The sequence below is a fragment of the Anthonomus grandis genome, chromosome 8 (assembly GCF_022605725.1).
Source record: "Anthonomus grandis grandis chromosome 8, icAntGran1.3, whole genome shotgun sequence".
NCBI lineage: Eukaryota > Metazoa > Arthropoda > Insecta > Coleoptera > Curculionidae > Anthonomus > Anthonomus grandis.
Genome location: NC_065553.1, coordinates 22,667,622 through 22,688,741, shown reverse-complemented (window position 1 = coordinate 22,688,741; position 21,120 = coordinate 22,667,622). Strand labels below are relative to the sequence as shown.

At 34.0% G+C, this 21,120-nt stretch overlaps 1 protein-coding gene and 1 long non-coding RNA gene across 2 annotated transcripts; both read right to left on the bottom strand.

Moving 5' to 3' along the window:
* Window positions 1–6,445: 6,445 nt before the first annotated feature.
* Window positions 6,446–7,310, bottom strand: LOC126739494 (cysteine-rich PDZ-binding protein). The gene is made up of 2 exons (XM_050445196.1): window positions 7,015–7,310; window positions 6,446–6,777 (listed from the first exon to the last, which is right to left on the bottom strand). The coding sequence occupies exons 1-2, from the start codon at window positions 7,185–7,187 to the stop codon at window positions 6,648–6,650; spliced, it is 303 nt and encodes a 100-aa protein (XP_050301153.1). The 5' UTR covers window positions 7,188–7,310; the 3' UTR covers window positions 6,446–6,647.
* Window positions 7,311–11,423: 4,113 nt separating this feature from the next.
* LOC126739159 (uncharacterized) lies at window positions 11,424–11,996 on the bottom strand. Its single transcript, XR_007661562.1, has 3 exons — window positions 11,737–11,996; window positions 11,600–11,672; window positions 11,424–11,541 (listed from the first exon to the last, which is right to left on the bottom strand). It is a non-coding gene; the product is annotated as an uncharacterized LOC126739159 (long non-coding RNA).
* Between the last annotated feature and the right edge of the window lie 9,124 nt (window positions 11,997–21,120).

The following is a 21,120-nucleotide window of genomic DNA, read 5'->3' as shown; positions in this document are numbered from 1 at the left end:
AGTAACGCTAGTGCTAGGAATTGAGGTTTCATCGGCAGCGCGATTTTCGTCAGTGGCTGGAATTAGGTTTTCATCTAGGTTTTTTGTTTCGGCGAAAATACAGCTTCCACCAGATTGATTGGTAATGACATCTGGAGCAGGTCGATCTGAAACTGACGCACACAAAGACTCGTGTCCTTGAAATATGTCCCGATCAAAAGGAAAAATTCCACTTTTACGAAAGCCAGACTTTATATTTTCTGGTGTAGGAGCACGATCCCAGGCCTTAGAGCATAGCTCCGCAAGTGAGTAAATAGAAAGAGTTTCATTTGGATGAGTCATCATCCAAGAATTGGCAGCTTCGGAAAAATATCTCTTGAAAGGTCCAAAAACAGATCGGTCAAGAGGTTGTAATTTATTTGATGTATGCGGAGGTAAGGTCAAAACTTCAATACCATATTTTCTTTGCAAAATGTTATGCCATCATCACTTAAATGGGATTCATGGTTATCCAATATCAACACGGGGCTATTTTTACTACATCTGATATTTCGTCGGAAAAACTGAAGAACTTTAATAAAATTATCTGTTGTCATCCAGCCAGATTTATTCACAAGACCCATAGATCCTTGCATATTTGCTTTTCTCCCTTTTTTCCTAGAATTTTTTCAACAGGCGGTACTGTAGTAACCCCTGTTTCGTCTAAATTAAAAATTTGGCTTGCCTCATAGTTATGCCGGCTCTAAACAGTTTTGAGCTTGCCAAAGAATTCCCCAACAACTGTGTTGTTAAACGCCGTCATACGAGCAAGAGATGTTGCTTCCGGATTTCTCCTCAAAAAACCGGCAAACCACTCCTCGCCAGCCATTGCTTGTGTTGCCCAAGAATACGGGATTAAAAGCTTATTTCGAGACGCAAACTAAAATGCTAGTTGTCTAGTTTTTTTTGGAGTTAATCCATAGAACATAGATGAACATTTGAGTAAATATTCAGCTAATGCTTGTTCCATTTCTGGAGAAAAAATTTGACGATGTTTAAAATTTGGTTTTAAAGATATATTTTCTATCCCCTGTTCTCTAGCCCTTTTCACATAAATAGCTAAACAAGACTTAGTAACATTATACCTCTCCGAAACTTTTCGCAAGCTACCAATATTATTTAAGACATCCTCTACAGCTCTTCTTAGATCTCCTTCAGGGAATTCCCTGTCGGTTTTCTTTTTATACTCTCTCACCATCTGAAATAAAAACTTTCTGGGGATACAATGGACAATAGGGGATGCAATGGACATCCATCCATTGTATCCCCCATTGACCTTATAGTAAAATTATTCTTTTTCCTAGAAAACTAAACAAGCAATTTCAATTATTTGTTTCTTATAACCATATTCTATAATGCACATCACCACTAAAATAATTAGATATTAAAAAGTGTTGCATAGAAAATAATAAATGGTTACATTACTTACCGTAAAAGTTACAGACTGGCTGAAACAGGAAAATATCGATAAAAATAACCACACTCAATGCTTGCTACCTTGCGAATGCCAAACGATTGTTCGGTAGTTATTGCATTAATTTACCATATGAGGGCTCTTCAAATACATATTAAGCGGGAGTTTTAAACATGTCCATTCTATCCTGGTGTCCATTGTATCCTCGGTCTCCCCTACTCTTATGTATAATTTGTTTTGAGTTCATTCTCAGTTTTCCTATGAATAAAAGTTAAAGGAACCTTTGCCCAGAACATAACACCAAACACTGGGTTACTGGAGGCACACCTGCAACAACTATCAATCTGGTTTACCTTGCACCCAGTACCAATCTGAATATATTTGGTGAGTCAGTTTTCTTCTTCAGCCTTTTTATCTGATGAAATCATCAAGATAATTGAAAAAAATAAATCTTTGTTAACTATAGATGCACTTCTTAAGCCACAGGTTGTTTCAAGAAGGTTTTTAACACATCAGTATCGGTTTAGCAGTCGTACAGAGTAGACGTCTATACTCGTAGGAGGCGCCGGTGCTCAGTTTTGTTTTGTTTTGATTTGTTTTGATTTAATTTAAATTGTTTTGATCTAGTGTTGCGTGTTTACATTAACGTGCTATATTCTCGCGGTACAAGTGTTTCCAAAAAAACTAATTAAGTTCCTGCGTCAGTAAATGTTTTGTTTTATAATCAGTTCCTGTTTTGACTAAATTTAAATTATCTGGCTACCATTGACCTTAACTTGAAATAATTAAACATTAACCGTAGGACGTGCAATTGTGTGTTTTGTTGTACGTTTGTTTCCTGCTTTGGGTTTAAGTTCAAGTTACTGTTTACTTGCAGTTCCTGTTTTAATATTTATTTCAATTTAATAACATTGCCTTATAATCTAAAATGAACCGCAGTTTCAAATGTTGTCAGAAGAGGGATTTTCCAAATTATTGCTGCATCTCTTGTATTTCAATATTCCACCCAAGTTGTCTGGAAAGAAATTCTGATGCCATAAAACTGGGAGGCTATAGGATTTTATGCTCACAAAGATGTCAAGAGGATTTTAATGAAAGAGATCAGGAAGGAAAAATTAATGAGCAAAAGATTTATGATTTGTTGACAGAATTGAAAGAGAAGGATAGACATATAGAGAGAATGAGAAGAAACAGCATGGTTTTTGAAGATGAAGTGTCGGAGGCCGAAAAGAAGTTTTCCTCATCCCTGGAAAATCTGCATAAACAGAATGAAGAGCTTAAAGTTGAATTGGAAAACTTAAAAATTAAAGAAGGTGAATTGTTGGCATTACTGGAAGTGAGCGAAGGGGCAAGTCTTAAGTTCAATTCACAAATAAGCGAGCTAAATATCCTAAATAAAAATTTAATAGTAACGATAAAAACATTAGAAAATGAGTCTTCAACCTATAAGACTAAAATAAACTTGCTACAAAAAGACGTAAACGACTTAACTAATTTAAATAAGAAGATGTTAGACTCCGTAAAGGTGTTGGAGGTTGAAAAAGATACCTGTTATTCCGACATTTGTGCATTGAAGGAACAGTTACAGATATCCAAATCTGTTGTTATTAATTCTCCAACACAGCTACCAACTAGGCCAAATACACCTGATGATAGTCGACCTCGGCTTCTCTTTGTTGGTGGAAATTGTAGCAGAGTGTTCCTAAAACATTTACGTTTAAAGTTTGAAGCTTACTACAAGGTCCAGTGTTTCCTGAAGCCGGGCAGTTCAAGCAGTGAGGTGATTAGGACAGCATCAAATTTAGTTAAGGACTTTACGAAAGAAGATTTTTTAATAGTAATGTTAAATGGAATTTGTTCTTCATCTGATGTTTTAAAAAATTTAATTCAAAATCATGTTGATACAAACACTTTAGTGATGACAAGCCCTTATACTTATTTAAACCATAATGTTATCTATAATAGTAATAAGGCCCTTTATCGTACTTTTCATGAGAATAATATTAATCTGTGTGGGATTTTGGAGTCTAATCACGCCAGTAACTTTGGTTCAGACTTGGCATCATTATTACATGCACATATTTTCAAATATTTTAAAATTAATATTTCATCGAATAAATTGTCTTTGAATCATCAAATTAATGAGTCTGAACTAGTTACTGATCGTGAATTGGATTCTTCTTTTTTATAGACGTGTCCACGAAAGTTGAATCTCATTCATGTTCATATTCTACTAGTAAAATTGAAATTAGCTCTTCGATCATCTTCTGTTAGAGAATGTTTTTGAATTCTCTCTTTCTTTTTGTAAGCGTTTTAATTTATATATTCTTTGTGTTTATAGGCCACCTACAGGAGATATGTCTATGTTTCTGGACAAACTTGATTCTATTTTATCCCAGTTGTCCCTACACTCTAAGGTCATATTGGCTGGTGACTTTAATATCAACTACACTGATGAAACCTTGCCACGTACTTCTCTTTTAAGTATTTTAAATTCTTACGACTTGAAAATGCACGTTCTTTCTCCCACACGAATAACTTCTTCATCTGCAACTACAATTGACTATTTCTGTACAAATTTTGATGACGTTTTATGCACAGTACTCCCATCTGGTATTTCCGACCATGAAGCTATTCTTGCTAAAATGCCATATAATACTGTATCATCTTCATCTCATTATATGGGAAGAATTTTCAGCAGGAGAAATTTCAATGCTTTTTCTGCTGCTACAGCTTCGGTAAATTGGAATGCACTTGAAACGGCTTCTGATCCACTTACTTTATTTTTTCAAGTTCTGTGTGATAAGATCAATCAGTGCTTTCCTAAAATGAGGCTTAAAACTAAGAAACGAAAACCATGGGTTACAAGAGGCCTTAGAATTTCTGCTAAAAACCTCCGTTTTTTGACTAAATTGTGCAAATATACCACAAATGAAAATATCCTTGTATATCATCAGAAATACCGTAGTCTGTACAGAAAGACAATTAAAGCAGCAAAATCTAATTATTATAGGGATCGCTTAAATATGTCATCAAATAGGCAAAGAGAGTGTTGGTCGAGTATTAATGATTTTAGACATTGCCATAGAAAAGTATCGGAACCGGAGTTAAGACCTGACATTTTAAACGACTATTATTGTGATATACCTAATATCTTGCTCAAGGGCATTCGTAGTAACATTGATCCCCTACACTATCTTCAACAAGTGTCGGTTGAGCATTCATTTTTCTTTCATCCTGTCGAACTTACCGAAGTAAAAAATGAAATCAAACGCCTAAAAAACCATAAATCATCTGGAGCTGATGGGATATCTTCGAGGTTGTTACTCTTTTTGCCTGATTCAGCCTTAAATGCTTTAGTTTCTGCCATAAACAATTCTTTACATAATGGCATTTTTCCTTCATGTTTAAAAGAGGCAGTGGTTATCCCTCTTCATAAGGGTGGAGATTTGGATCAGCCTTGTAATTTCCGTCCCATTTCTATTTTGTCTACCCTCTCTAAGATAATTGAAAAACTTGCAAAAAGCAGAATTTTGTCCTTTTTACATCATAATGGCATTTTGTCTGCAAATCAGTTTGGATTTCAAGCCGGTAAAGGGACTCATGATGCTGTTTTTAGCTTTTTGGAGAGCGTCTATGTGTCCTTGAATTCTGGAGAGTCATCGGCGGCAGTGTTTTGTGATCTATCCAAAGCATTTGACTGTGTGGATCATGGAATACTGTTATCTAAGCTCGATAAATATGGTTTTAGAGGCGTAGCGTTGCGATGGCTTGAGTCCTATCTATCAAATCGTACTCAGAAGGTTTCAGTGTCTGGGCGTTTGTCTGCTTCTAGATCCCTAAAATGCGGCGTTCCCCAGGGTTCAGTGTTGGGACCACTGTTATTTTTACTGTATGTGGATGACTTGAGTTCATTGAAACTGCAGGGCAAGGTGGTTCAGTTTGCTGATGATACCACCATACTATGGAGCCATAAAAATTCTGACTATATTAAGACTTGTATCCTTGAAGACCTTCAGATTTTATCAGGGTGGTGTGCTTCCAACAGGCTCGTGTTTAATGTAAGAAAGACGTCTATTATGGGGTTTAAGTGCGATGTTCAGGGTCTGATGTTTGACGAAAATTCCCTCTTGCAGAATAAAGAGTGCTGCAAGTTCCTAGGAATTACCATTGATGGTCGCCTTCGGTTTGAAGATCATATTTTACATTTAGCTGGGAAATTATCTTCTGGATGTTTCGCAGTAAGAATGGCAAAACAAGAGCTGGGAAGGGTGGTTGCACGTTCAGTGTACTTTTCACTTATTGAATCTCATACTTTTTTTTCACTCTTTATCTTAGAAACAGCTGCTCTTATTCACAAAATTCCCAAACTACCCTCTGACACTGGCCATTTGACTCGTCGTGTAAATGATGTTCCCCTACCTATTCCTATGTCTTCCCTTACCAAAAACTCATTAATTTACATAAGTAAAAAAATTTACAATCATGTTCCTCTGTGTGTTAGACATATATCGGATGTTAAAAAATTTAAAAGAGAGTTAAAGTCGCTTTTATTGGCTAAGGCATATTATAACCTGGATGACTTTTTTAATGATAGGTTTTAACCTTGGATATGTTGGAAAGTTTTCTTTTTTTTTTCCTTTTTTCTTCTCTAGTTTTGTCAACAAGTTTACCTTTATTTAGTAATTGATTGTTTTATTTAGTTATCTTTAATTTAAGTATGTTCAAAAAGTTTTGTCTTCTTGTGTTTAATTTTGTTCATTGTTTTGTCAATTTTTGAAATTGTATTTGTGTTTTGTTTTTTTAGCTTGTAGGATGCTTGTACACAAGATTATTCTTACGTAATATAGCACATTTTCTTTCTTTCATCACAAAATACAGAGAAATCATTTAAATTATATAAAATTAAATTAGAAGAAACAAATGAATCTTGGGTATTCACAATATTTTGGGTTTGGATTTTAGGTTTTTTTTGCAATTATAGGTTTTACTTGATGCACAATAAATCTAAAATAAATAGCACACTTTATATTTCACAAACTTCCTCTTAATACATTACTATACACAATATACAAAGAATGTTTTTCTTATCATTAAGGTTCTATTCCATCCAAACACATGTTAACTCCCAGGTGTCCCTTAATATTACTACCATCTCTGTAAAGGTTGGGATATTTTAAACAAATAATGACTACATATGTTTAATATGCAAAAATCAGGCTGATGATTGTCGGTAGTTTTTAGTACTGAGGAGCTTTTTGCCACACATTGCACATATACCTTTTTTATAGGCACAGGCTTGACAGTAGTGGGAGCCTGCTTGGTGAACTTTTTGTCTGCATATTCTAAAATAAAAAATTCTAAATAATATATGTATATAAATAAATAAATCAGTATTATTTGTTTGTAACTCAAATTCAAAAACTAGCTTTATTATCATAGAGTTGTTGACAAAGCCTTGCTATGCTAATAAAAGTTTGCTGGGTAGATCCCAAGGAATCCCGAGGTTCTTATACAAAGTTTTACTTTTCATTTGGTTAGAGAAAAATCATCTTAATAAAAAGAAATGTAAGTGAATATACCTGCAGGTTTCAAATTTGGTCGTATAAGGGTTAAATCTATTTTTCGAGGCAGTCAGGGCTTTGTTTTCGTTAACCTTTCTACCACCACTCTCCACAGTGTTTCGGGCTCCAGCTTTCCAGGTATCTGGAGTAATTACTTTCCCAACTTTGGCTTGACACTTGTCGCACACCATTTTCGTTATTATTTATACCTTTTCTTTCGTTTATTTGAAAACTCAAATTATTAAAAACTTTACTGTAGATTAGGTATTTGTATATTGCTTTTTATGAATGTTTATCTGTTTATTGTTTTGACATTTGATGCAATTAGTGACGTTTAACATATTAAGGCCAATTCCCATCTAAGCAGCATCGAGCGGCGCGGTGCCGAACAGAGCAGTGCAGGAAAATTCTGCTTACAATTGAATACGTTTAATTCTAGGGAACACTACGTTACATACAAACATGAAAGAAAACAATATCGACGTTACATCTCCCCTTATAAAAAGTCTATAAATGATAACAAAATCCAAAATTCAAAAAACAAGATAAAATCAGCATGGTCAATCATAAAATCTGAGTCAGGTAAAAATAAAACTAACAACAATATTGTTTTAAGGGAAGATGGTCAGTCCATTGAAAACCCAGCTTTAATCACCGAATTATTTGCTAAACATTTTACTCTTGACCATCAACAAAGCTGTAACTCCAATATACATGACTTGCATAATGATTATCCGACCATATTTCTCAATCCTGTTAATTCTCAGGATATCTTTAAGATATTGATGAACCTTCCAAATAAATTTTCCTCTGGCTTGGATGAAATTCCGGTTTTCGTCTTAAAGTTTGTTGGAATTCACTTAGCCGGACCCATTTCCAATGTGATCAATGAGAGTCTTTCTACCCAAATTTTTCCTTCTGCTCTTAAGCGGGCAAAAGTAGTGCCTGTTTTTAAGAAGGGAGAAAAAACGAATATTGCCAACTATCGGCCAGTATCCGTATTACCATCCATATCGAAGGTATTTGAAAGGGTTATCTATCAAATAGTTATGAATTATTTAACTCACCATCAAATAATAAATAAACACCAATACGGATTCGTTCCCAAAAGATCGACGGAAATGGCCATTTATAGTGCAATACAATATATTATGGAGAATCTTGAGAGAAAGGCCAGTGTGGCTGGACTGTATTTCGATTTGTCTAAGGCGTTTGACACGGTTGACCATTCTTTACTGCTGGACATCCTGGAACGGTATGGCATCAGGGGTGCAGCATCTAAATTACTCAGTTCATATCTAGAGCAAAGAGAACAAATAGTTTGTGTGACACATTCCGGCTCACCAACGTTTTCCCGCCCCCAAATTATAGGAAGAGGTGTGCCTCAGGGCTCAATCTTGGGACCTGTGCTCTTCCTATTATATGTCAATGGCTTGCCTGAGCTGTTCCCTTCTGATATGATTTGTCAATTCGCCGACGACACATCAGTTATAGTTGCCAGGAAGACAGTGGCAGATCTTTCACGGGGCTGCTCATCCGCAGTGGAGCGCATGAGGACCTGGTGTCTGGACAGTAAGTTGTCTTTGAACTCTGGTAAAACGGGGTTGATTAATTTTTCGAAGGCCAATATTGTCTCAGAATCTCTACTTGTGTGGTCTGGTGGGCAGTCAATCCCTGTGGCCAATAGTATTAAATTCTTAGGAATACACATTGACCCCAATTTAAATTGGGAGAAACATATTAAAAACCTCTATTCCAGATTAGCTAGCTTGTGCGGATTGATTAGAAGATTAAGGGATGTAGTGTCTGAGGTATCTCTTCGCCTATTTTATTTCGGACAGGTACAGTCGATCTTACAATATGGTATCTGTTTCTGGGGATCTGCAAGAGGAGCTCTAGATATATTTAGAATGCAAAAGCGTATCATTCGTTGTTTATTGGGCATGACCTACAGAACTTCCTGTAGGCCTTACTTCTGCAAACTAAAAATACTCACCCTTCCCTCCCTATACTTTTCTTCCTTGGTGTTATTTGTGAAGAGACACAATCATTTGTTTGTTGAGAATAGGGAAATGTACGCTGAGGATGTGACTATGATTACACGACATAGAAGCGATCTCCGTATTCCATTGCATAATTCAGCTTACTATGAAAGAGGTTCTCATTATATGGCCATCAGGGCTTATAGAATGCTACCTGCTGATATTAGAAGCATTGAATCTACAGTCCAATTTAAAAAAGCTGTTTACCACTGGTTGCAGATTAAATGTTTTTATAATTTTACTTTTGAATAATAATTTTAACTTGTGTTAGATATTTAGAATATTTATTTTAAATTTTGTTATTTTGTTTATATAAGTATATTGCCTCTATGAATTCTAGATAAGAAAAATTAATGTACCCCATGGGAGCTAGATCCTCCTTTGTATGACGTTGCTTTGTCGTCCTGTATACGATTTTGTTGGCAAATAAAGGATATTATTATTATTATAAATGAAGGCGTTTTTACTTAAGCAGAGCATTGCAGCGCTAAACAGAGCAGCGAGGCGCGCCGTGGCAAAATTTTAATTTCTCGTGGAGCATTGACATGCAGTATGTCGCTCGTACCCCGGTCGCTATGTTTCTTGCTTGCTTGTTATGCACTGGATTTCTTCCGGACTAACATCATATGCCATACGGCTCTTGCCGGTCTTTTGAAGTCGTACTGTCGATCTTTTTATCATTATAGGTGCTTGTATTTTTGACTACTCGGAACATAGGAATCGACTGAACGGGATAAGGTTACTGGCGTCTAGCCCCGGGTATGCAACTATTAATCCTGACGCTAATTTTATTGTTGACGGACGGTGGACAGTCATTTTTTTATGTTTTTACGTAGAAAATAGTTAAAATTATTTGTTTTTCTTAGTTATGCTTATTTTTAAAAATAATTAAAAAAAAAATATTAAATAAATAGAACAAAGTTGAAAATATCTCATTTATTGATAAAAAAAAAGTTGGGCATCAAGATTTGCACTCTTCATGTCCTTGACAAGAAAATCTGCAAATAAATTAAATCTCAATGCGATTAAAATTCAAAGCAAAAAACAATTTTTGGTAATTTTTGTTTGTTATAGCGTTTTTCGCCAATTTTAGAGAGTGTTTACACTCGAGTTTATAGAATACTTTTGTAAAGGAATTTTTTTTTATATCTCTAATATTGGAAAAAACCCGTATAACAAAAAATATTACAGATTTTTATTTTAAAAAATCTTACCTGCTTTATTAAAAAGAAATTAAGTGTAGTGCTGTTTCATTTGAAGCTGTCTCAAGTCTCACTTTTCTATTTTTGGGCTTAGGCTTTTTTCGTGTTGAGAAAAATCGTTGCTTCCTGATATTTTTGTTGTGTGGTTCCTGTGGTTTTTTATTTTAGCTCTTAGAATGCATTTGCTGTTTTTCAGGGCTCTTAACGTGAGCTTGATTGGAACTAGTGCTTTTTCTATAGCATCAAGCTCTTCATTTTCATCTGATGTAGTAAAAGAAACAACGTGTTGCAGTTCTTCTAATAAACTTGCGTTTTTTCGTTTTTTAGATTCAAAGGATGTAGTTTTTAACTTTGTGCTTGTTGACAGTTCCAGTAAATGCGTTTTTGCTTCTAATGTATGCAGTTCCTCTTCCGTTGTCTCTTCCACTATGATTAGATTACTCTCGCCGACATCTTTATCTACTGATACATTAAAACAACGTCAAACTAAATTTATTCTTGCATTTATAGCTAAAAAACTGTGCCCCTAGTCAAAATAATAATAGGTATATCCCAACTACCTAATCCAATAGAAACCCAATTAAAATAATACAAACATTACTTTCACCATTAATATTAAGCCACACACATTTAAAGACCATTTTTTTTATTTAAAATGTATACCTATTTTTTTTCTAATTGTCGTCATTTAAGGATATGAAGCATAAAGCTATACAAAAAAAATCATGTTTATGTCGCATAAAATATTATTAATAAATTGATGGAAAATAATCATAAAAATTACTTACCAAGTTCTTGTAGATGCTCCAGTAAGTCAGTTACATATTGAGAAATATATCTGATCAGAAGATGAATATGTTTGCACATGTTGTATTTAACTGACGAGTCAAGACAAGAACAGCAAAACTGATGGATGCAAGTTTTACATTCATTGCACAGTAGTTGGCATTTACAATCTCGTTGAACCTTCCGGATAACATATAATTCTGCTGTTGTTTCTGAGGCAATGTTCCATCCATTTTCACACTCGACTACTAAATCTTCCCTCAATTTTAAACTTTGTTTGAAATTGAGTTCTTGAGTTTTTCGTTCTAAGTGCATGTTTGTATTTAAACCTGCACCAAGTCGGTGGCAATATGCCCAACATACTACACAGCACATGTAATACTTATTAAAATAGTTGGCAAATTCCATTGTATCAGGGTCTTTAAGTAACTTAGTATATAACTTGTTAATTAAAATATTAAAAGTTGTGACATCCCTTTCTTCTAAGACAGCTCTTAAATTCTTATAAATAAAAGCTTAAAAATTAAAACAACGTTAATAATGTTATGATTTTTCAAGTTTGGCAAAACATACTTGCTTTTCTTTGGTGTTGATTTTTGATAAATTCTTACGCCACGCCTGGTCAACGTGCCATGAACAGTATAATCTAAAATTAATGGTACTATTAGTGACACAATTCGTGACACAATTATAATAACTTTTTGGCTTACCTGAATTTTGGTGGAGACATTATTTCAATTCATGCATTGAAGAAAGCTTCTGCCATATCTGGCATGAAGACATTTGGACAAAGTGCAGTACCAAGGCGAGATTTTACAAAGTGAAAACATATTTTTAAAACTTGTTTATCAGACCTATTTGACACAAGAAAACTGCAAGGAAATCCCTGACGAATATCATCAACAAGGAGAGTTATAAGTTCGAAGTCATAGTTATTCATCCCATGAGTTCCATCTATACAGATGCAATCGGTCCCATAAATTTTAAGTATTTCACATTGTGCAGCAGTCATGATAATTAAAACAAAATCCTCATTTTTTAACATTGGCCATTTTTCACTTTCAGAACCTTGGGGCTTATAAAACAGAACTGCATCTCCATCACTTTGCATATCATTGATCCAGGACTCTACACTTATGATGTCGTTTTTATGTCTAACTGATGAGGAGCACAAATTGAAACAGGCTTCTATGTTATATAGATCTTTCTTTGTGAGCAGATGCAGACGTTTTAGTTCTGAGCCAGTGATTGAATCTCTAATTTCGTGTAAAATATCTTCAAATGGGAGTTTAGAAGAAATTTTTACTGCTAAATTCTCTCTTTCTGTTTTAGACAAATTCAAGTGGCCGATGTCATTCTGATGTCCTACATGTTTGTTCATAATGGTCACTTCACAAGTGCCATTATTAAGCTTTTTTATTATTATGCTTGCTGGGCAAAGTGCATTTATTTTCTTACTTCCTAGTATCTTTAAGTGCCGAATATTTTTGCCTTCTGGAACATATCTTCCTGAACGATGGCATATAAAACTTGCAGCTACATGTGATTTAAAACATTTCCGATAGTTAACGACATATTTACAGTTTGTGTCATTTTTAAAGGTAATCTTCCAAGTAATAAATTCTTCCTCACTTTGAAACGTCAATTTTTTATGTTCAATAAGAATGTTATGAAAGTCTCTATAATGTTTTATAACGGTCTTCCTATCAGCACAAAAGTCACTGCACAAAGCACACTGATTTGCATTGGTAGTGGTCGAGGTATTGGGGTGTGTAATATCTGGAGCTGAATTGAGCCTCTATGTGTTTTGATGTGGAATTTTAAATTTCTTAAATGCGTAAAACGTTTTTTACACTGGTCACAAGCAAAATTATAATGTTTATTTTGTCGTATTTGCAGGGAAGCTAGATAATCATCATTATTAGGATGAAACTTCATGACATGCTTTCTTAGATTGCTAATGTTACTGTATTTTTTGCTGCACTGCACACACGTATGTTGCCCCTCCATTTTTTTTATTGTCTTAAATGCGCTATAATAGCAAATAAATTAACAAAAGGTGGATTTATACAGACAAATAAAAGTAAAAATAAACATAAAAGTTAAAATTTGACCAACTTGAAAGGTATTTCCGGTATTTCTTATTTTATATTATCCACTACATTTAGCTTTTAGTTTTATTTAATTTAGTTGTATAATTTCTCTCTAATTTCTAGACGCCAGTGATAAGGTTTGGTTGCTTGTATTTATAAGGTCTGGGTGTGATGCTATTGGACGCGAGCCAACAGAGCAGGCCAGATCCCCTCAGTATGGGGAATTTTTGGCTGATGGGAAACGGTCGGACGGAGGTATGAACGTAACTGGTCTTTTACGGTGTTTTAGGATTCTTTATGGTTATTTGCCGTACGATTTGGGTTTTATGTGGGATTTGTGTTGGATTGGGACTGTGAGTTTTGAATTTTTAGAAGATACTGAGAAAAAAAAAGAAATGGACCTTGTTGGGACTTATACCTCGACTCCTAGAAGAAGGTTTGAGTTTAGTTTTTCTAACTTTGCCATCAAGTTGTCTATGTTTTTTCTAACATCCCATCAGGCAAACTTAGCAGATTCAAGAGGTTTGTATTCGTGATAGTCAACTCGAGACGTTTTATATGAGATCCTGAAGTGCCATCCGTAGGCTCCGCCCTTCTGGTGATAGAGTCCGTGTTGGTCGTTTTTTTTTAAGGTATCCGCAAAGCTGTTTTTTTGTTTGTTTATGTTTTTTAAGTTTGGGTTTTTTGGGCCGCGCCAAAAACTTGCCGGATGGTCGCCACCGCAATTACAACACTCCGTCGGGGCTGCTCTGTTTTTCACAGTTTGAGTAAAAGTGATCGCCCTTGCATTTATGGCAACGCAGCTTTGCGTCGCAATTGCTCATGACGTGTCCATACATACTTTTGGCATCGATGCTCCTCCTCAAGGAAGAAGGAATGGAATTCCATTTTCCTTTCCTTGAGGAGTTCTCTATGATCCTTGGATGTTTTGAGTTTGAAGTGTCTCTTAGCACTACCTTTGGGACTTTAGATATATTGAGATCAACACTTTTCTCTTTTCCCGCTAAGAAGAGGTTGTTTAGGGGCATGTATAATGGGTTTTTAGGACTTTGGGTGGGATTTACTGTTGGGTTTGGGTTTGAATCTGATGATGTTGGGAGGGCAAGCTCCCTGTTTGGTGTTTTAACAGGGTGAACCAGTTCAGATGCCAGCTCGCCTCCATCTTGTGAAGACGGAGACAAGCTCGCATCATCCCTGGTTCTTTTCCTCTTTTTATGTTCTCGATTCGTATGCTCGTTCTATGTGTCTGTATTCGTATCTTCGTTCAATGTTTCTTGACGAAGTGTCTCATCAGAATCAAACGCCTTATCAACTAGATTATCATCAAAATCAAATTTCTCCACACCCACAAACAGGATTTAATTATCGTCAGCAACCTACACAAACAGGATCTAATTGTCAGCAACCTAAAGCTCCAAGAAATTCTGAATTACCTCCTTCTAAACAAGACGAAGACAGTGAATCGCAAACTGCTGCACAATTCTTAGCGAATTTTACTAATTCTAGCGTACAGTAGATATAATAATAATATGTTAATAATAAGTTTTACATACCTTTAAATATTCTTGTTTTAATACTGTGTAAATAGCATCGCACGTCTCAGGAATTATCTTGCTAATAAATTTCGATAAGTCGTCTCGTCCATGCGCAGGTAATTACGAAAATCGTCTGGCTGATTAATTAATTCTCGAATTAAATTAATATGAGAGTAAGTTGCTCTCTTTTCAATCCAAGATCTATTTGGTCTCCGCTTTTTTGGCTCTCTCAACTTCTTGATTATTAAAACGGCAGCTACAAGTACTTTGTCTTCCCGATTCATAGCTTTACTTTATTTTTATGTTTCTATGCTCACAAACTCACACCCTAATCACTGGTCACTACACATCAGAATACAACTGTTGTAACTACTTGTGCAATTTAAAATGAACGAAAATGAATACATCAAAGTCTTATTTGCGCAAATTTGCATGTGCAAATCTAGTTTGCGTAAGACCATATAAAGCAGTTTACCGCACAGAACACAAATATACCGTAACTAGTAGAGGGGTCTGGTTATGTAAGAACCAAATTTACGAGTCAAGTAGTTCTTTACTTAGATCTTTATTTTTGCGCCGAATAAGTTACTTATTTTGTAGAGTATTACGTCACTGTTATTGTAAAAATCAATTTAGAAAGTACTATATTATATACGCTCAATTATTGAAAAAAAGAAAAAAAATAAACTTATTCACGTATTTAGAAGAGATATGAACTTAAATCTTTAGCGACACCTTTTGAATTACTTTATACTTATTTACTTAATATACTTATCTTTTTTCACTTCTTTCACGTTTTTTAAAATGTTTTTTAATGTACTTTTTTTCTAATTCAGGAGTTCGCGTGCATAACCGGATATATCCACTTTCAGAAAATTTTCAGGAAACACGTCGTTGGCTTGCTGCAAAAACTCATTAAGTCAAAAATGATAGTTTCTGGAAAAATCAATTGTTTAGCAATGCCGATGGTTTAGGTGGTTTTGGGAAAAAATCATTTTGTAGTTTTTAGTTGCCGGCAATAAAATATGGTTTTGTATATTATTTCAAAACTAACAGTAAAATAATAATGAAAATGTGGTATTTTGTGATTCAATAATTGAAAAGAAAAATATAAAATGTGACTTCGTGAGTTTTCATTTTATGTGAAATATTGTCAAATTACTGACTTAATGAGTTAATTTTTATAAATAAACTTGATGTTAAAAAACTAGTAAACTTTTTTTGGTAATATACCTTTTTTTATTAAAAAAAATACAAAACCTAATAATAAATTTTGTTAAACATAATGTAACTAAGAACTAAAACGTCTCCCCGTCTGAGTCAGAATATCCAGGTTCAGGAATCACATCCTTCAATGTTGTGCTTATTGTCAGCGATTTATACCAACCATAGTACTCATTAGGTATCACTCCTTTTTCGCATAACTTTAAAAGGTCTTCTTTTTTTTTAACGGATATTGGCAGCATAGTTTTGTACAACTTGCTTATTTTCAAGGTACTATAGTCAATTTTTTGAGTGGCTCTCGATTTTCTTTCAATAATAATGCTTTTATATTCACCAAAATAATCATAGCGGTATTCAAGAATACCAGGCTGTATTTTCTGAAATCTGAAGCATTTTACTTTCAACCAGTTTACTTTATTATTATTACAATCAGCTGTCTTATTTCTAAATAAAGTCTTGGATAAATCCAGTAAATTAAGAAATTCATTAAACTTAAACTCTTTGGTAATGAATGGATCTCCAAATTTATTTCGGTTACGTTTGGATCTAGCTCGTTTAAAAATACTTATCCAGTCATGGACTACATAACTGGTTGATATTTTTTCTCTTTTTCAATGGCACTGTGCATTGAATCAACCTCCATGTAGCTGTGGCCACTTTCTAAGAATTTATGCTCTATGATATCAACCGCAGTTATTTGAACAATATAAAGAAATAGAGCAGCAATATTCTGATTTCGGTTTGTCCACCGCATGCATCCGAATATAAGGTTACGTGTTCCAATTTCACAGCTACCTCGCTTTCCATGTAGTTCAGTCCATGCAAAGCAGTATGCTCTGTGTGGTTCTGGAGCTTCATAAATAATTAAGTTATACATATTAATTTTTCGGCTGTAATACATCGGTGAAACATCGGAAGATGGAATCTGTAACACAGATTGTAAATCGAAAGTAACCATGATAAATGCAGAATTGTCTTCAAAAGCAGCTTTATCAATTTCTTTTGATCGGGCTGCTTCGTTTTTCCGAGTAATATGATTTTGGTATGTATCTTCCAAGTTACAGCGGTCTTGAATGTTAGAATCTTGATACCGATTACAAGGTGCGCACTGATCTTTTTTTGGCTTAGAAAAAAATGTTATAAGATGTGCAAAAAATTTTTCTATATGCATCGGAAGAAACTGATTTATTTATTTTTATTTTATTTTATTTTATTCTTATTTATTTTACGGGATCAACCCCATTACAACAGTAAATTAAATACAAAATCAATTGAACCTAACCATACTTAACAGTAAGTAACTATTAAACAGTAATAAAGCCTACTTATAAATGTAAAATACCGAAAATAGTTTTATAACTTAAAACAATATAACAGAATTCTAAAAATACTAAAAACATACCCTACTAAAGTATAATATTCAGTATTGCACTAAAAAAAAATAAATTAAACAATTTCTCTTATTTGACTCTTAAATCTAGATAAGGAAATGCCCAAAATTTCAACCTCCCTAGTATTGACAATTCTTAGAGTTCTTTCAATAGGAGCATGTAATGCATAATTGGCGCTATGAAATGGTAATGAAAAGACACGATACTGCCTTAAATTCCTAGATGGAATATTAAATTGTATTGTCATCAGAAGTTCTGGACAAATTATCTGACCATTCAATAATTTATACAAAAAAATTAAATCTGCATATATCCGTCTTTATCTCAATGTCTTCATATCAAGCATTTCTAAAACAATATCATAAACATGATCATCCGGAATTCTTATTCGAAGTTTATAGAGACAAAACCTAATAAATTTGTTCTGAACTCTTTCCAAGGACAAGCAATTATTCATGTAAAAGGGCGACCATATCACTGAGCCATATTCCAGCAATGAAACAACCAATGACATGTATAACCTCTTACAGGTCTCTATAGAAAATTCTTTACAGTTCCTTAGTACAAAACCCAGATTCTTAGAGGATTTGAGAACAATATTGTTTATGTGTGCATTAAAGTTTAAATGAACATCAAACGAGATCCCAAGATCTTTAACTATGCTGCAATATTGAAGTGTACTTCCTTGAATGTTATATGAAGTGACAACCTTTTTAGTACGCTTGAGAAAACTTATATAATTGCATTTGCTTACATTCAAAAACAAATTGTTGTTAATACACCACTCATTCAATCTATCCAAATCATTTTGCAACAAAATCTGATCAAGTATTGATAAAATCTCTCTAAAAACTTCAAATCATCAGCAAATAAAAGGAAGTCACTGTTCTCAAAACAGGCACCAATATCAATCACAAAAATATTAAAGAGCAGATTTAAAATTATTCTTTAAACAGTAGGCTTGGTATAGGTCGTACATCTTTGAGATTTATAGCTTACGATCTAAACAGAGTCGTTTTGAAGATTTTCGATTGTAATGACTTTCCATTGTTGGAAAACTTTCAATGTGGGCCTTTACAATATCTATGTCAGAATCGGAAATTTTATTAACAGACGCTTTTTTTCCTCTTCCATCTTCACCGTCGAATACACCCAAAGAATTTCTCTTTTTAAAAGCTGTCAAAATAAGACCATTATTTATATTAAGCGTTTTCATAAAAAATGATTGACAAATTCTTATCTTGTTAGTACCTTTATAGAAAACAGAATTTTATTTTGACGTTTAAAACTCACTAAGTCCCAGTGATGGCACAACATTTATTATATAAAACGCATTAAGTCACTTAGTGAGTTTTTGCATGAACTCAAAACAGGCTTAATGACTTTAGTGTGATTTTTATCGACTTCTTTTTTGGTACTTAGTGAGTTTTTAAGCCTTTATTATTTGGTTCAGTGATAGAACAACATTAGACTTAGTGATATTTATCAAAATCTCAAAATCTGAAAATATTGACTTAGTGAGTTTTTGCTGCAAGCCGACGAAAAACACCCTGTGTATTTATATTTAAAAATAGTAATATTTTAAGAAAATAGCTTTAATTTAGCGGGGTTGGCCAATTTGTTAACATAAAAAGAAACAAAAAAAATTAACAATTCGCCATTATTAGCAGTAAAAGTTTGTATATATCCGTTTTTGCACACAAATGAGACATAGTAAGCAAAAATTTATATATTTAAAACACTAAGACAAATTTTTCAGCAAGTTCGTGAAAGAGTTGTATTGCATCAATTTACACGATCTTTTTTTTTAAATAATCCTCTGGTTGCCGAGACCTTTCAACACTATTTTTTTTATTGTTTTATTGCGTTTATTTTTTTATAAAAACAATATAGTTTTTAGGCCGATAACATTTTCTGTGCAGTATGGCGAATGCGCTGGTACGTGGATCGACAAGACCGGGCGAGGCGACTCGAGGTGCGACATGCACATCTAACGTCACACGAACGATAGGTTATAAATACTACTGCCAGAGGCACTCAGTGTTGCCAGTGTTTGATTTTGCAAGGGGTAATAGAATGTCCAATGAAAAGGTAACAGATTTGAAAAAAAGGTAATAAATTTTCAAAAAAGTTGTGTTTGTTGGGTTAGTCATATTCTGGGCTCAAATCTATATTTAGTTTAAAAAATGAATAAATTTTGACAGTTTAACGGATGCCGATATGAAAGGGAAACATTAAACCATCATGATCGAAGAAAAAGACGCCTATTATGAAGTGTACTACCACAGATGTAAATAGCTCCATGCGGAGCTATTTACATCTGTGGTACTACCATTCAGTTTTTGCCTCGCGTGCGAATTTCAAATAATCAGGAGTCGAAATATGAACTCAATTCATTATGTAGGTAGAGCGCTTTTATTTTCTTTTTAAAAGGTAATAGGTAATAGATTTTAGCAAATGGTAACAAGGTAATACAAGTTTTGAAAAAGTAATAGATCTATTACAATTGTAATAGACTGGCAACCCTAGGCACTTGCTTCATTGTTGATCGTTGCTCTACTTTCAACATTTCGTGTTCGGATCGTAGTAGTCGCTGATCGTTTATAATTTTGAAAAAGTTAGGATAGTTGTCGCTGTGTTTGTTTCTTTTTTGTTATTATAGGATAGTTGGCGTTAAAATGTTGAAAGTTGGCCTTTGGAGGTAAAATAATTTTGCTTGGGGGAGACTTTCGACAAGTTTTGCCAGTTGTTCCTCACTCTTCGAGACAGACAATTGTTCACCATTGTATTAAATTTTCTCCACTGTGGTCGAAATTTAAAATATTTAAATTGTATAAAAACATGCGCGCTAAATCGGAAGAGCAAGACTTTAGTGACTTTCTTCTTAAAATTGGCAATGGTGAAATTTTTGGCGTTGGATTTCTAAAAGCTGAAGATGTAATACAAGTCTTCAAATACACAATTCTTGCGCCAAAAAACAAACATTGCAATCACATTAATGCAAAAGTTTTAGATTTAATACCTGGAATCACAAAAACGTATGTTAGTGTAAATCATTTAGTCACTGAAGAAGAAAACGAAATTCTTCAACTTCCAGTAGAGTTTTTAAATAGTTTGGAATTAAGCGGTTTGCCTCCTCATATTTTGACACTAAAGGTGGGTGCCATTGTGATGCTATTAAGAAATTTAAATGTATCTCAAGGCTTATTAAATGGAACCAGATTAATTATAAGACATATGTATAAAAACTGTTTTAATTTGGAAATTATCACAGGAGTTAAAACAGGACAAAAGGTATTAATTCCTAGAATAGATCTTACGCCTTCAGATAGTTCACTGCCATTTAGTTTTAAAAGACGCCAATTCCCCATTCGTCTTGCTTTTTGCATGACTATAAATAAGGCTCAAGGACAAACCCTAGAACGGGTTGGTATTTATTTACAGGAACCGGTGTTTAGCCATGGCCAGCTATACATAGCTATGTCTCGCGCCCGATCGTTTGACAATTTAAAAGTACAAATAGTACCCAAGGGCAGCAACATTGCTTCAAATGTTGTCTACAAAGAAGTTCTTTGAATTGGAAGACGGGTAATTTTATAGATTACTTTTTTTAACATGCTTTAGCCTGTGTTCTAGCGTCGAATTTCGACGGGTTCAAACGAGTATATATTTATTTCTCTTTAAACAAACTGGATCAAGTTAATTAATTTGACAAAAGTAATAAAAGGAAAATTAAATATGTATTGCATTTCCTTTATGTAGGCAATGGCATAGCTCATTTTCTTCTTGGGTTTCAAAATTTACCGTATCCACATTGGCTCCGATATTGTTACTATGTAATAGGTTTTTGT

Bases quoted from the DNA above. Each gene is read 5' to 3' on its own strand.
- LOC126739494 (XM_050445196.1), bottom strand. From the start codon at position 7,187: ATGGTGTGCGACAAGTGTCAAGCCAAAGTTGGGAAAGTAATTACTCCA. The intron at 6,778-7,014 runs GTATATTCACTT...TTTTTATTTTAG, and splicing joins ACCAAATTTGAAACCTGCAG to AATATGCAGACAAAAAGTTC.